Genomic DNA, 15,065 nt, shown 5'->3' with positions numbered 1-15,065 from the left:
TGTACATAATTCTAAAAGGCAAACAGGTGGGGCTTATCTGTTTGTGGGGGGGGCAAATGTAAAGCCATATATTTTTTTAAAGATTTTATTTATTTGACAGAGAGAGACACAGCGAGAGAGGGAACACAAGCAGGGGGAGTGGGAGAGGGAGAAGCAGGCTTCCCGCGGAGCAGGGAGCCCAATGTGGGGCTCGATCCCAGGACCCTGGGATCATGACCTGAGCCAAAGGCAGACGCTTAACAAGTGAGCCACCCAGGTGCCCCTGTAAAGCCATATTTTAAATGAATTTAATTCAGCTTTGATTTCTATTTGTTTTAGCCTGAAGGTGAGGATTAAGTCATTTGCCTCTATCTTAAGTGCTTTCAATTCCTTGGTTCTGCGTTCTGAGCCTGTGTTTTTCCTCTCTTCAAATGTATTTTCAGTCATGTGCATTCCCCCCCACCCCCCAACACGATGCTTTTCTCCTTTGTGTATGACTCAGAGTCTCATGGCTGCCAATCATTTGCCTCCAGATGCTCTTTTTCGCGACTCATTTATTTCACGCATGATGGTGGCGTTGCTCATTGCCCACTGTCTCCGCTTCCGTGTGATTTGTCTGCCCTGTAATTCTGCATCTTTGAATGAGAATGTGATTACTTTTAGGATCAGTAAAATAAGGATGCATATGTGATTTTTATATATTCGCCGACTTCTCATCATCACTGCCGTGATCAATGACGGGCAAACCGTCATGCGTGCTTCATGGACCTTCTCGTTTGTGTCCATTTGTCCTTGAAATGGTTTGATGTTGTCACTAGATTTTTTTCTTCTGTCTATACATTTACTTGCAATACAAAAGACTTCTCCAATATTTGCAATAGTTATTTATAGTTCCCCTTAGCCCTGTTCTATTCTAATATAGTTGACCAACTGGGATATAAACTCAAAAGCATTCTGGAGTTAATATAATGAATATTAAGTTACATATCTGGGTTTAATGATTATTCATGGCCTCCAATTATAATATTACATAACTCGTGATCTCTAAGTCCTTTTTAACAGTAAATATCACCACACCTGGGCATTTCATTGTTCTTTTTGGGTATTAATTGTAGCTTTTGTAGTAACCCTGCAGTTTAATCTAAATATATATCTTAATTCTTTCCCTTATGCAAAATTCTTTTTAGTATACCTTCGAAGACTTTCACTCCAGGTTGAGAAAATATTACTTTTACATTTGGTTAAATTGTATGTATGTATGTATGTATGTATGTATGTATTTTTATTTTTAAATTTTGGGGGTTAGATTTTAATGACTTGCTTTTTGGTGCTTTTTATCTATCTATTTATTATGTTTTTTTTACTGAAATATAATTGACTTAGAACAGGCTGTAAGTTTAAGATGAATAACATATTGGGGCACCTGGGTGGCTCAGTCAGTTAAGTGTTAGACTCTTGGTTTCTGCTCAGGTCATGATCTCAGGGGTGTGAGATAGAGCCCCGTGTTGGGCTCCATGCTGGGAGTGGAGCCTGCTTAAGATTCTCTCTCTCCCCCTCCCTCTGTGTCCCCCCAACCTGTACTCCTATGCACGTTCTGTCTCTCTCTCAAAGAAAAAAGAAAAAAAATTTTAAAAAAATTAAAAAAAAAAAAGATGTACAATGTGTTGACTTGGGACATTTTATGTATGGTAATATGATTACCACCCTAGTGTTAGCTAACAGCTCTCTCACATCACATAAGTATCATATCTTTGTTGTGGTGAGAACGTTTCCCATCTAGTCTGTTAGTATTTTCCAAGTTTATACTGTAGTATTGTTGACTATAATCACTGTGCTGTGTATTAGATAACCAGGACTTAATTCTATCTTCTAGGTGCAAGTCTGTCCCTTTTAACAACATCTCCCCACCCCCACGCCCCAGGCCCTGGTAACCACCCTTCTACACTCTGTTTCTACAAATTCAGCTTTTATAGAATCCACACAGAAGTGGTATCATGCAAAATTTGTCTTTCTCTGTCTGGCTTATCTCACTAAGCATAATGCTGCTTTTTCCCTTTCCCTTTGTTCTAAGATTCTGTTTCCCTTCCTCATTTTTTTTGACCTTGTTTATTCTTTTCTTTTCCAAGTCCTGTTATTGCGCTTGAAGGTGTGGAATGAATGGGTAGCCCATATGCCTGTAGGGGCTTTACCTTCACTTGTGAGAACCTAACGCATATCAGAACGGCTGGAAGAATAGCGTGACCGGAAGCAATAGGGCCATCCAGTTGGCCAAAATTAGATTGTGTGTGAGAGGGGACACAACTGGTGTGAGCCTTGTGGCCGGTTGTGAAGGGGCCGAGTTTGGACTCTGCTCTGTGGTGGTGGTTTTGTGCTGGGAAGTGAGATAGAGAGGACACTTTTGGGGTTCATGTGTGGGATATAAGTTTGAAGGGGAAGCCTCTGAGAAGGAAGGAGCTCTAAGACTCGGATGTCCATTCATGGAACCAATGAGTACCCCATGCCTGCCGTGTGTCAGGGGCTCTGGACCCCACAGTGAGCAGGCCACCATCCACCTTGCTCTTCTGGGGCCTATCATTCAGCAGCTCTGATCTTCTGGGGCTTCTGCTCTGGTGAGAGGGAGAGCGGATTAACACTTGGGGTGGTGGCAGCGGAAACTGTATATATAATACATACCCCATGGCATTTAAAGTCTCCTTAATTTTCTAACTTTCAGACACTGTGACTAGTGTGTGAAGACATGTCCAGTGCCCTATTGGGTTCCTGTGCCCTTAAAGGACTAGCTCTGTTCTTACAGGTGCAGCCGGGTTGCTCCTCTGACTCGCCTCAGCCCGACTTTGGTTCGAATTCCTGTTACATTGTGAGTCTGCCCACGGATGCAGCTGGGAGACTCAGGCTTCCCCTTTGATAATTCGATGTTAGGAGTTGACATCCTGGAAAGAGCACTTTGAAATGACCGGATAAGGGAGGTCACCCGCGGAGCTTGTCATTCGGTAATAACCTGAAATTGGTTCATGTCTTCTCAAGAATGACCTCCAGGGAAGACCAAGGTTCTGGCATGCTTCTCCTGGCGTGCAGAAGCTGGGGGGGCTCTGTTGGGAAATCTTCCTTCTGGGTACCACTGGGTAAAGTACAGATGTGCTCATGGTCCTGAAAAAGTCGATAGCTTACAAGTGATCTTTTTCTTTTTCTCTGGCCAGGAATCTTGCGTCCTTTCTGCAGAACTTGGAGAAAAATGTGAAGCCATAGACAAGAAGTTATTGTACTTAGAAGATCAGCTTCACACAGCAATCCACAGCCATGATGAAGATCTCATTCATATCCTTTTAATCTTGCAGATTAAGCACCTGCTAGTTGTTTTGTAAGAGCAAGTCTTAAAAAAATACTCAATTTTTCCATGCCCTAGCAGATGGAAACAAATAGATACTGCTGTTATTTATAGCAGAACACACCTTAGATCTTTGAGATCATCCTATATGCAGTGTTTTCTCTCTAGCTTTTGGTGAGTAATTCAGCATTTTTGATTATTAAGCCTGACCACTAAAAATTAACCATGAAGTTTAGACACGCATAGAAGGCCGAAACAAAATGCAGTTTTCAGGGGGCATGAAGCTGGGTTTGTGGGGCACAGATGGTTTTGGGTCTGACCGGCTGTTTTTCTAGGGGCTTCTCTATATTTTCTTTACCGTACAATTCTACCCTGGAATGAGCAGTAGAGTATCATAACTAATAGGACTTTAGGTCGTTCCTTTTCAATTTCTTCTTGCACAAGACTCCATATACTTGATGTCCCATCTGCAGATGCCTTCCTCAACCTTAGTTGCCGCTGAGCAAGAAGGCGTAAGAACATATTAGCTTCGGTATATGTGCATATCCCGTGCAGATCTGTGGACGTACTCAGTTCTGGTTAGTTCTTTCGAGGGCAAATGGATGGATGTGCACACAGATGAGGGTATCTGCAGCCCCATCTTGTATCTTTTCAATTATTCAATCAGAAGTGGACACGTTTCTTGATAAAAACAATTCTCGGTTCATTCATCTTTTCTATTCAGTAGTATGACTCTTACAAATGAGCTTGTGGGAAATGTAGCTCTTTTGGTCTTTGCTTTTCATTGCTGTCTTACTTTTCAGAATTCTGCTTCTTTTTATACTTTATCTTGAGTGACTGTATGTGTGTGTGTGTGTTTGTGTGTGTGTAAACAGCTTTGAATGGCCAAGGACTAATCTTAATCACAGGTATTCAGATCCACAGTAGTTTAATGATGGATTCAGCACTGTTTCCTTCCTCATTATAACTTTAAATCTTAGACCTTGGTTATTAAACTTAGCAGGAAATTTCTTCAGCTTGATCAACAATTACTTTCACGTTGTTCAAGGTAGTTTTTTTAAAATTTTATTTTATTATGTTAATCACCATACATTACATCATTTGTTTTTGATGTGGTGTTCCATGATTCATTGTTTGCGTATAACACCCAGTGCTCCATGCAGAACGTGCCCTCCTTAATACCCATCACCGGGCTGGCCCATCCCCCCTCCCCCCTCCCCTCTAGAACCCTCAGTTTGTTTTTCAGAGTCCATCATCTCTCATGGTTCGTCTTCCCCTCTGATTTCCCCCCCTTCATTCTTCCCCTCCTGCTATCTTCTTCTTCTTTTTTTTTTCTTAACATATATTGCATTATTTGTTTCAGAGGTACAGGTCTGTGATTCATCAGTCTTACACAATTCACAGCACTCACCATAGCACATACACTCCCCAATGCCCATCACCCAGCCACCCCATCCCTCCCACCCCACCCCCACTCCAGTGCAACCCTCAATTTGTTTCCTGAGATTAAGAATTCCTCATATCAGTGAGATCATATGACACATGTCTTTCTCTGATTGACTTATTTCGCTCAGCATAATACCCTCTAGTTCTATCCACGTCATTGCAAATGGCAAGATTTCAGGTTTTTTTTGATGGCTGCATAATATTCCATTGTATATATATACCACATCTTCTTTATCCATTCATCTGTTGATGGACATCTTGGCTCTTTCCATAGTTTGGCTATTGTGGACATTGCTGCTATAAACATCGGGGTGCAGGTGCCCCTTCGGATCACTACATTTGTGTCTTTGGGGTAAATACCCAGTAGTGTGATTGCTAGGTCATACGGTAGCTCTATTTTCAACTTTTTGAGGAACCTCCATACTGTTTTCCAGAGTGGCTGCACCAGCTTGCATTACCATCAAGGTAGATTTTTAAAAGCAGACATTTTGTTCTTCATAATTTCCTGCCCCTTATAAAACTGGTGTTTAAACTATCACTACAAAGTTGGCCAAAGAAATAGCAGAAGAGTTCTTGGCTTGCATTTTTGTTTATTCTATGTTCATGGATCACCTGGATTTGAGGACTTATAAAGGGACATGGGCTCCAGCAAACGGGCAAGTGACTATCTGTGCCTGGGCGTCTGGGAGCGATGGAATGCAGAGAGGCAATGCATCTAGAGGGGTTCCCGGCCCCCAGCCCAACAGGTGGGAGCTTTCCCCAGTGGGATGTACCTCAGGCTTACAGTGGAGTCAGGTAGCAATTCTAAGGGCTGGGGGCGGGGTGTGTGCTGGTCTCTAGACCTAAATTTTCTAAATTTTATAGTCAAGTTTGGTTCTAGGGAATTGGGTTTTCCCAATAGGGATGAGTGGCAGAGGAGGAGGCTGAGAGGGGGCAGAGCTGTGTGTAGATAAGCCCCTTTTAGTGGCCCCACAGCCAGTCCACGATTCAGGAGCAGCAGGACCATGGACAATTGATAAAGGCTCTTCATGCTTCAGCCTCCTCATCTGCAACAGTGGACGGTAACATGTGTCTCTAAGGTTTTCATGAGGGCTACACAAGGCTGTATTCAGGAAAATTCTTTAACACGTTTGTACATGGTAGGTGCTAGGTTTTAGGTAGAAATCACATTCTCCAAGTCCATTTGCCTCAACATTTTCAGTGTTTGTGTCAAAAGTTCCAGTCACATCCTATTTATATGTAAGAGGTTTCAAGACAGGTTTATTCAATTATTTCGTAATAGATGCTTGAATGAGTCAGTCTGTAACCACAGAGTGGCCTATATAAAAAGTCATTTAAGTCTACCAAACAGCTATAGGTAGATGGGGATTAATCTTTCTACTTGATAGTTGAGAAAACCGAAATTAGGTGACTGCTCCAGGGTCATTTCTAATGAGTGGCAAGCTCTGTGGTCCTTGTTGGCCCATTGGGAGGTAGCTCTGCCTACAAGTAAATGGACAGGCCTGTTATGTGGAATATACAGTTACTCTAAAATTTTTAAGCTATAATAAAAGTAGCTATTGAAGTTCTGTTTTTGAGAATTTGGCTGATCCTTGCTGAGATAAGTGGAGACATACTGGGGGTATGTCAGACCTGGGTTGGAAAACACTGTTTAGGTACGGAAGACACTTTCCTCCCCTCCAACCAAATCTGTACTGCAATGTGGATTTCAACCCAAACTTTCCTCCGAATCCCAGGCTTTGTTCTGTGTCCCCAATTGAGAGCAAAGACACAGAAGCTAATCTTTGAACTCCTACAAAACAGCACTTAGATTTGAGGGGAACGTGGCACCCTAAGATAGAAAGACATATTTGCAAGGCTCTGCAGAGGCTCCCTCCCTGCACAAACCAAAGCCCTTGTTCCAAATTAGAGCTTATCTAGAGCTTCAAAGAGGCTGCTGAATCCTCCAGCCAAACTCTGACTGGTTTGTGTTTCCATTCTTGATCAAAGATACAAAGCTGTGTATGGTTGAAAGAAACAGCTTGCCATCAACAACAAGAAAGAATTACACAGTGAGTGTCATATTTTTGTTTGATTCCATTAAGCACTCTGCCAGAGCCTACTGTGCCTATGATGTAGCATGAACACAATGAACATGAGTCCACCATGAATGTCCATGTCCAGAAGATTCAAGCCTTGGCAGCTACGGATGCTCATGCTTCATGTGGAAGGCACTGAGCTTCTGCGTAAGCCATGCACGTGAGAAAGGGTTGCTAGTGAGGCGTCAGCGAGGGGTGGACCACTCATCGACAGTGGAGATGAGCTTCCAAACAGATCCTCTGGGCATCCTGACTTGATCCTGGGGCTACAGGCAGCCTGCAGAGAGTGTCCTGCTTTTTATGAAGAAGACATTGGATTGACAGATCCAAGAAGGGAGAGAGAATAGCCCTTGTCTCCATCATCCTGACAGACTCACTAAATTACAGGTAGTATGACCAAAGGACGACACAAGCCCATCAGCTGCTGTGGTGGCGAGTGTCTGAAAGAAGTGTGCGCCATTAATTGGAAATGCCGGCCAACTCAGAGAGGTGACTCATGTCTCCTGTCTGAGGAGAGGACAGGAGGTGTGACTTCCCTGCCAGTCAAGTCGGGATTTCCAAGAGCATCAGTTTGAGTCTCTAGTACAATTTCACAGTCATTTTGGGTCCTAATTAGCAGTTATGTTTCGAAAACCATTTTGAAGGGTTCCTCCATGTTCAAAACGCTTCAACTGAAAACTATCCAGGTGAGGTGGATTTTTAAGCAGGTTTCTTCTCATTTTTTTTTTTCTCCTTCAACTCTACAACACATTTTCAAAGGAGGGGCAAGCACACCTAAAATTGGGACACTTTGGGCATATTTCAAGCCCCAGGGCAGTTCTCCCTGCCTGTGAGTCACAGATGGGATGGGGTCAGACTGCTTCTATTTGCGGTTCTATTTGCATCCATGTCCGGGAGACCTTCATGGAATTCTGCTCTCTCTGCTTATTTGGAATGCATGGTGCCCAATCGATTAGTTTTGGTGGTGCTTGATGGCATGCAAATACCCTAAATACATCCAGGCACATGCACAAACATCACATCCCCTTAAGATCCCATGTCTGGTTCAACTTTCAATTGTGTAGCTTGAACAGACAAAGGTAACAGGTAAAGGGAGATTGTTGGGCCTTCTTGGAAATGTTTTCCACTCTAGAGCTAAAGAGCTGGAAGAGGGGCCATGGGGATCACAGAACTCTAGTTATGAATCTTAGAGAGAAGAAAACAGACCGTAAGAGGCTGTCGTTGAAAGCACTGTGGCGTTGTGTGTGCTGGGCTGATGCGGATATGGTGGCCAGGATTAATTCCTTTGGCTTCCACCAAAGGGAGTGGGGTGGGGGGAGGAAGCCGAGGCGGTAGTGTGGATCCTGGGCTGTCCTGCTGTTGGCTCGGCACAACGTGAACTTGGCACTGGGTGGGCATCCCAAAGAGTGCCCCTGTAAAAACATCGAATGTATTCCAGCAGGTCACGTGCATTCATGAGGCTTTCCTCCTTGCTCTTCAATAGCTGCATTCCTCCCCTTCGGCTTTTTCCTGAAGTTAAATGTCCTCACACTGTAAAGCCCAAAGGGCCGCAAAGGCATCACTGTTGATGGGAAGAAACACTTTAACAAATGAGAGGCCGTTTCAGAGGAATACTGTCGTTTCTTTTTGAACCGAACCAGACCAGATGAGCTGATCTACTTTTGCCTACGCTTCTAACAGGATTGCTTGGAAACCCAATTGACAGTCAAACACTCAATTGTTTTTATATGTAAACAAAAGATCTCCTTGAAAGAATTTGAAGGTCTTTGCAAATGGCTGCCCTAAATGACGATATTGTCTTACCACCGTATGCCTGCATGACATCTGGGAAAGGTGTCTTACTATCTTACCCCTTTATGGATTGCAAACGCAGCTTGCCTAACTTTGTTAGCAAGAAGTTATACAGTTGCTTAATATGTGAATAGTCTACCCCAAGGTGGTAAAGAATGGTGTTGGGCTCCAAAGGTGTTTTTAAAGATGTTGGCATGTCAATCCTTGTGCCATTCTTATAATTAATGTGCTCATTTTCTTAGACGCCACAGATAATCTGGTGGCATATCTGTTACAGGGGAACTTTATATTTAGCTCTAGAAGTCTCAAGGGCACAGGCAATCACAAGAATCATTCAGCTCTTTGAGACTTACTCTTATACTTAGATGAGTGAGCCTCCATCATATCTACCTAAAATTCAGTACTTGAGTTTTACTTTATTTGCTCAGTGGTTTGATAAAAACCAAGGTCAAATATGTCAATGGGCTCCCATGTTGAGTTTATTGGACTAACAATCAGAAACGCTGATTCTAAACCTACTCTACTTAGTAACCTTAAGATCTTGGTTAGCTGTAGCAAATGGAATAAAGTGAGAAAGTATGAAAATATTTTTTAAAATATATTTTTCAACATAACCTCCAAGTACGTATCTCCAGGCTGGATCTCACCCCAAACCTCAGACTCATGTCTGCTTCCCACTCAACATTTCCCCTTGGCTGACAAATAGGCTTTTCCAAAATTCCTCCCAACCCTCAAAAAAATCCAACTCATGTTCAGTCATCTCCTTGATAAATTGCAAGTTCATTGCTTAGATAAAAAATCTGGGAGTCATTCTCAATGTCTTTTCCTTCTTTCACATTCCACATCTGGTCCGTCACCATATGCCCTTGGCTCAACCTTTAGAACATATGCAGAATCTGGTCACCTCTCACCTCCACGGCCACTAGCTGGGTTCAGTACGTGATCTTTTCTTCCCTGGATTATTGGATTATTGCAACCACCTCCTCTGATCTCCCTGCTTCTTCCTCTGCCCCCTTGAACCTACTAGTGATGAAAGTGGCTGGAGTGATCAGTCACTCCCTTGCTCCCTTGCTCCAAACCCTCTACCACCTCCATCTAGCAGTCTGCATACGTGCCCGTGTGAATTTATTTTCTGTTCAGCTTGCTGGCACTACATGGCAGGTTGGCCGTGACTTTGTTTAGTTCACTCCTGTGCTTCCTACATCCAGAAACTTTCTTTTTCTTTTTCTTTTTTTTTTCAGAACCTTTCTTAGTGCACAGTAGGAGCTCAGGAAATGTTTGAATATTTGAATGAGTGAAGGAAAGAACAAGGATCTCTTTCTATTCTCTTTCTATTCTTTTATTTCCCCAACTACTTAATGGTGAAATGTTTCAAGTGATTTCTTTTATAAATATATTGATTTAAATATAAAAGTATGCATGTCCATTTGAATATTACAGAAGTATGAAAAAAAAATAAAAGGCTGCATATTCCTCCCAGATTCAATACCTAGAAGTTTATCACTGTGTCCTTCCAAGGCACTTTTCTAGCAGAAATCACTTATGTGTATAGGTTTTTCATTCCATAGAAATTGTTCTGTAACTTGGTCCTCCCCACTCCCACTGCACATTTTATCCTGGATTCTCTTCCATTTTAGTGCAATCAAAATGTTTTGGAACTTACATTTGTAAGGCATCATACAGGCAGGTTGGTTAGAGAGAGGTATTTGGTAAATAAAAACATGATTTTTTTCAGTTTATAAAAAATATTCCAGTGTAGGTAAAGTACAGTGTTATATTAGTTTCAGGTGCACAAAATAGTGATTCAACACTTCCATTCATCACCCAGTGCTCATCATGATAAGTGTGCTCTTAATCCCCTTCACCTGTTTTGCCCATCCCCCCACCCACCTCCCCTCTGGTGACCATCAGTGTGTTCCCTACAGTTAAGAGTCTTAAACCAAAAAAAAAAAAAAAAAAGAGTATTTTTGTTTGTTTTGTTTCTTAAACTCCATATATGAATGAGCTCATATGGTATTTGTCTTTCTCTGATTTATGTCACTTAGCATTATATTCTAGGTCCATCAATGTTGTTGCAAATGACAAAATTTCATTCTTTGATATGGCCAAGTAACATTCCATTATATATATATATATATATATATCAGTTTTTCTTTGTTCATTCATCTATCAATGGACACTTGGGCTGCTTTCATAATTTGTCTGTTGTAAATAATGATGCAATAAACATAGGGAAGCATGTATCTCTTCTAATTAGTGTTTTCATATTCTTTTTTGTAAATGCCCAGTAGTAGAATTCCTGGGTCATAGGGTAGCTCTATTTTTAATTTTTTGAGGAACCTCCATACTGTTTTCCACAGTGGCTGTACCAGTTTGCATTCCCACCAACAGTGCAAGAGGGTTCCTTTTTCTGCACATCCTCATCAACACTTGTAATAAAAACATGATTTTAATCATTTTGGTGATCATTACTCTATAGGCTCACTAAATGAGGTTTCCAGGATTTCTGATGTCTAGTCCTGCTTCGACAGAGCCTAGGCTGTTCGCTACATCCACTGCATTAGTAAATAAACCTTACATTTCATAGCGCCTCACAAAAGGCCCTATATGCTTACAAGAAAAAAAATATTTCTTTTAATTCTATCCTTGGGAAGAAGGTATGAGAATATGCACTTTATTTATTTCTATTTTCTATTTTTATTTTATGTTTTTGAAGATCTAGTTGGTTTTATTAAACAATTCATGAATTGGGCAGTATCCCTTCTAGCTAGTGGAGGAGAGCTCCTGAAAATGTGCATTTTCCAAGTGAGAACATGAAAGCATTAAGTGATTTGCCAGTTTTCCGTTGCTGGTGATCATTTGCTTCAATCCCTGTCTTCTGATTCCTCCGTGTGTCATTGCTGATTGTTCTATGAAGGGCTGATGTGTTAGTTTAATTATATAACTTAGTCTTTTTCCTTTGTGGCTTCTCTCTTGGTCTCTTTTTAAAAACCTTTCAGTGTGTTCTGCCAGGGCCAGGAATTGTACAAGTTCTTTAAGAAATATCTTATTTTGGTTCAATCCTCTCTCTAAAAACCAGTGTCATCTTTTAGCAATAATAATTACAAATAGGGGAGTGTAGTCCCAGGCTGCATATTAAAGGTAATTAAATCTCAAGAGTTTCTCAGGATTCATAAACTACTTAAGCTCTATGCTTATTCTTTATTAAATGTAACATAACTTTGTGATTAAATTGCAGCTTGGTATTTAGTCTGGGACCCCATATGCTTTTACTCATATAAAATCATAGTTGTTTTCACTAAAGATTAGCAGAGTTGTCCAGAGAAATGGAAGAAAATGAAGCCTTTTATTTTATTTTATTTTTTTAGGTAAATACGGGATTCTTTCTTTCCTTGCACCCACTCATCCCCACCCTCATTCCCCTCAAGTTCAAGTGCAAGGAGCGAACCATCCTAGTAAATGAATGTAAATTACACAAATGATGAAGTCTGGTGAAGCTGCCAAAAGCTTTTCAGGGTGGTTCAGCATTTTTGCTTAGGAAAATTCATTTGCATAATTCCCAGGATCCTCTGGAGTTCTTTATTTAAAAAAGAAAGAGAAAGCTTTCTACAGTTATAACCTGGGGGTATCTTTTTCTCTTGACATTGCATTGACATTGTACTTAAATATAAATAACATTGTAGCATTGATGGTCTGTGAGAGCTACTTTTCCCAAAGCTTTCTCCCTGTTTTCTCCATATCTGATCTAGGAATACTTAAATGGTTTGACCTCATGTGATGATTTAACAGTATTTAAGTGATGTTTAAGTGACATATTCCCATACTTCCCCTTCATTGCTCTTGGATGAAGTGAAATTAATTTGCTTATGAAACTAAAAGAATTCAATCTGTCTCTTGTCCTGTTTATCTTTGAGTTGTTCTGACTATAGGTACTCAAGGAAACAGGGACCTCACCGTGAATAGAAAAAGAACCATTTGTTAAACATAGTCCCAGAAAAGGGCTAATTTCTTAAGAGAATAACAGCCTTATTTAGCCCATATGATTATTTGCTAAGTTCTCTATGATGGTTTTCTCTAGTTAAGAAATAACTTTAAAGGTGAGGAAAGTAAAACCAACCAGCCAACCCAGAAAGGGCAAGCTCCCTGCACTCCTCCATCAAATCTTGAGTACCCTGAATGGCTATTTTACAAATCCCTGGGAGGTATGATAACACAGGACAGCAGATTAGAACCTACAGGGGTTTGGAAATCATTGTTTCACCAGAAAACTGAGGTTCGAAGTGATTTGTACAAGGTAACAAGTCTGGCTCATGGCCAACAGGGACTATGGTCCCTCACGACTCCGAGTCTGGACCTACGGTGGCCCCCAATACTGGAATTCTTGTGGACCCTCTAATTTCCAGCCCTCTGCCCTCTGGGCTGTCCAAGCAGTTGAGCCGCCCCTGTCTGGGGCTTAGCAGGAATCCCAGTCACACTGACCCTCCATCACGGCACCTCCCAGTTGGCCATCTGTCTCTGTCTACCAGTCAACTCTTCCTTTTCCTTTTTTGAGATAGTTAATAACCTCAGGCCTCATGGAGATGGCAATCGCTCTTACAAGAAGTGTAAAATTTGTATTAATATTTAATTCCCACAATTTGGAAGAACTTGAAACTGCAATTAGATGTCAGTGCCCATCTGCTTCCAGCAAGCACACGTGCTCTTATTAGAGCTCTCGGAGGCTACCGAGCGCCGCCCGTCACCTTCGCGTGTGTTCCTTAACAATGTGCGCACAGTCTCTCAAGAGGGAGCTCCAGATGGTGAAGGAAACTCTGCAGGCCATGATCCTGCAGCTACAGCCAGCAAAGGAGGTGGGAGAGAGAGAGGCTGCAGCTTCCTGTGTGACAGCTGGTGTCCGGGAAGCACAGGCCTGAGGCGTGACAGGATGTGGGGGGAGGAGGGTGAGCGGCCACATCATTGACATGGATGCACCGGAGGCCTCTCTCACCTCCCCGGCACGGCCAATGTGCCTGAATCCATTACAGACACAGGGCCCTGAGGGCTCCCTGCACAGAGGTGGTCCCTCTTTGCGCTCCTGGGGCTGAGAGCAGGGAGACCGCACATTGGAAGATGGAGGGGGACGATCTGCTGGATTTGCTTCCAAGTGTCAGCCAGAGGCACCTTTCCCGTGTTGCTCATGGGAGCATCCTACACAGGACTTGAAAATCTTCTCGTCTCAGCTCCCATTAGACAGAAGTTGGGGTTGAATTCTGCTAGAAAAATGTCTCTTTTCCTGTACCACTTGCTTTCTGTTGCAATTAAAGTATCTCCTGATTTAAGAACCTGTAAAGAGGAAACTAAACGTAAGTCTCTATCACCATACCTGTTATACTTTCCTACAGGCACATGATCTAAGGGAGCTAATTAACCCCAGGATCTGGAATTAACAGCTTTTCACCTTCTCCTGTGATTCACTATAATCTCAGAAGAATACGTATGAAAAATTTCAAAAGACCTTGCTTTAAAGTAACAACCTGTCAATGAGGTGCAGTCTTCTGATTTTCCTATTTTGGCAACAGGCATTCCTACCGAAAGGGTCCTTGGTGTTTCACCAGGACATCCTAAAATTTGCCCACAATGAAAGCAGGAAGAGAGCAGGGGCATGAAGGGATCAGATGACAAGTTTAAACTTCTGGGCCTCTCCTCTTTTCCTCCCTAACTTGTTTCACTCAGTGCCAGGCAGGATGTGGATGTGGACACCTTCATTCAGTACAATGCAGTATTCAGTAAGAGAGTGCATATACTCAGGAAGGCAGTGCAGACTTAGTAAGAAAGCAGTGCAGTACTCAGTAAGCATACTCAGTAGGGCAGTACAGTACTTCATAAGGCAATGCATACTCAGGAAGGCAGTGCATACTCAGGAAGGCAGTGCAGTACTCAGGAAGACAGTGCATACTCAGGAAGGCAGTGCATACTCAGGAAGGCAGTGCATACTCAGGAAGGCAGTGCAGTACTCAGGAAGACAGTGCAGTACTCAGGAAGAGAGTGCATACTCAGGAAGGCAGTGCAGTACTCAGGAAGGCAGTGCATACTCAGGAAGGCAGTGCATACTCAGGAAGGCAGTGCAGTACTCAGGAAGACAGTGCAGTACTCAGGAAGGCAGTGCATACTCAGGAAGACAGTGCATACTCAGGAAGGCAGTGCATACTCAGGAAGGCAGTGCATACTCTGGAAGGCAGTGCATACTCAGGAAGGCAGTGCAGTACTCAGGAAGACAGTGCATACTCGGGAAGGCAGTGCATACTCGGGAAGGCAGTGCAGTACTCAGGAAGACAGTGCATACTCGGGAAGGCAGTGCATACTCGGGAAGGCAGTGCAGTACTCAGGAAGGCAGTGCATACTCAGGAAGACAGTGCATACTCGGGAAGGCAGTGCAGTACTCAGGAAGGCAGTGCATACTCAGGAAG

The 15,065-nt window shown here is 42.5% G+C and overlaps 1 protein-coding gene across 1 annotated transcript in view; it reads left to right on the top strand.

The window, feature by feature from the left end:
* The window catches only part of DISC1 (DISC1 scaffold protein), a 366,833-nt gene extending 352,885 nt beyond the window's left edge, over nt 1-13,948 (top strand). The window contains exons 12-13 of the mRNA XM_064594632.1: nt 3,177-3,295; nt 13,394-13,948. Of these exons, the coding sequence (XP_064450702.1) occupies nt 3,177-3,295; nt 13,394-13,532 (258 nt within the window). The 3' untranslated portion in view covers nt 13,533-13,948. The remainder of the gene's footprint in view (nt 1-3,176; nt 3,296-13,393) is intronic.
* Nucleotides 13,949-15,065: the final 1,117 nt, after the last annotated feature.

The sequence above is a fragment of the Mirounga angustirostris genome, unplaced genomic scaffold, assembly GCF_029215605.1.
Source record: "Mirounga angustirostris isolate CCGP_5_RB_7025 unplaced genomic scaffold, mMirAng1.0.hap1 SCAF_6, whole genome shotgun sequence".
Classification (NCBI taxonomy): Eukaryota; Metazoa; Chordata; class Mammalia; order Carnivora; family Phocidae; genus Mirounga; species Mirounga angustirostris.
The sequence above is the reverse complement of the archived record's forward strand: the minus strand, read 5'-3'. Positions and strand labels throughout refer to the sequence as shown.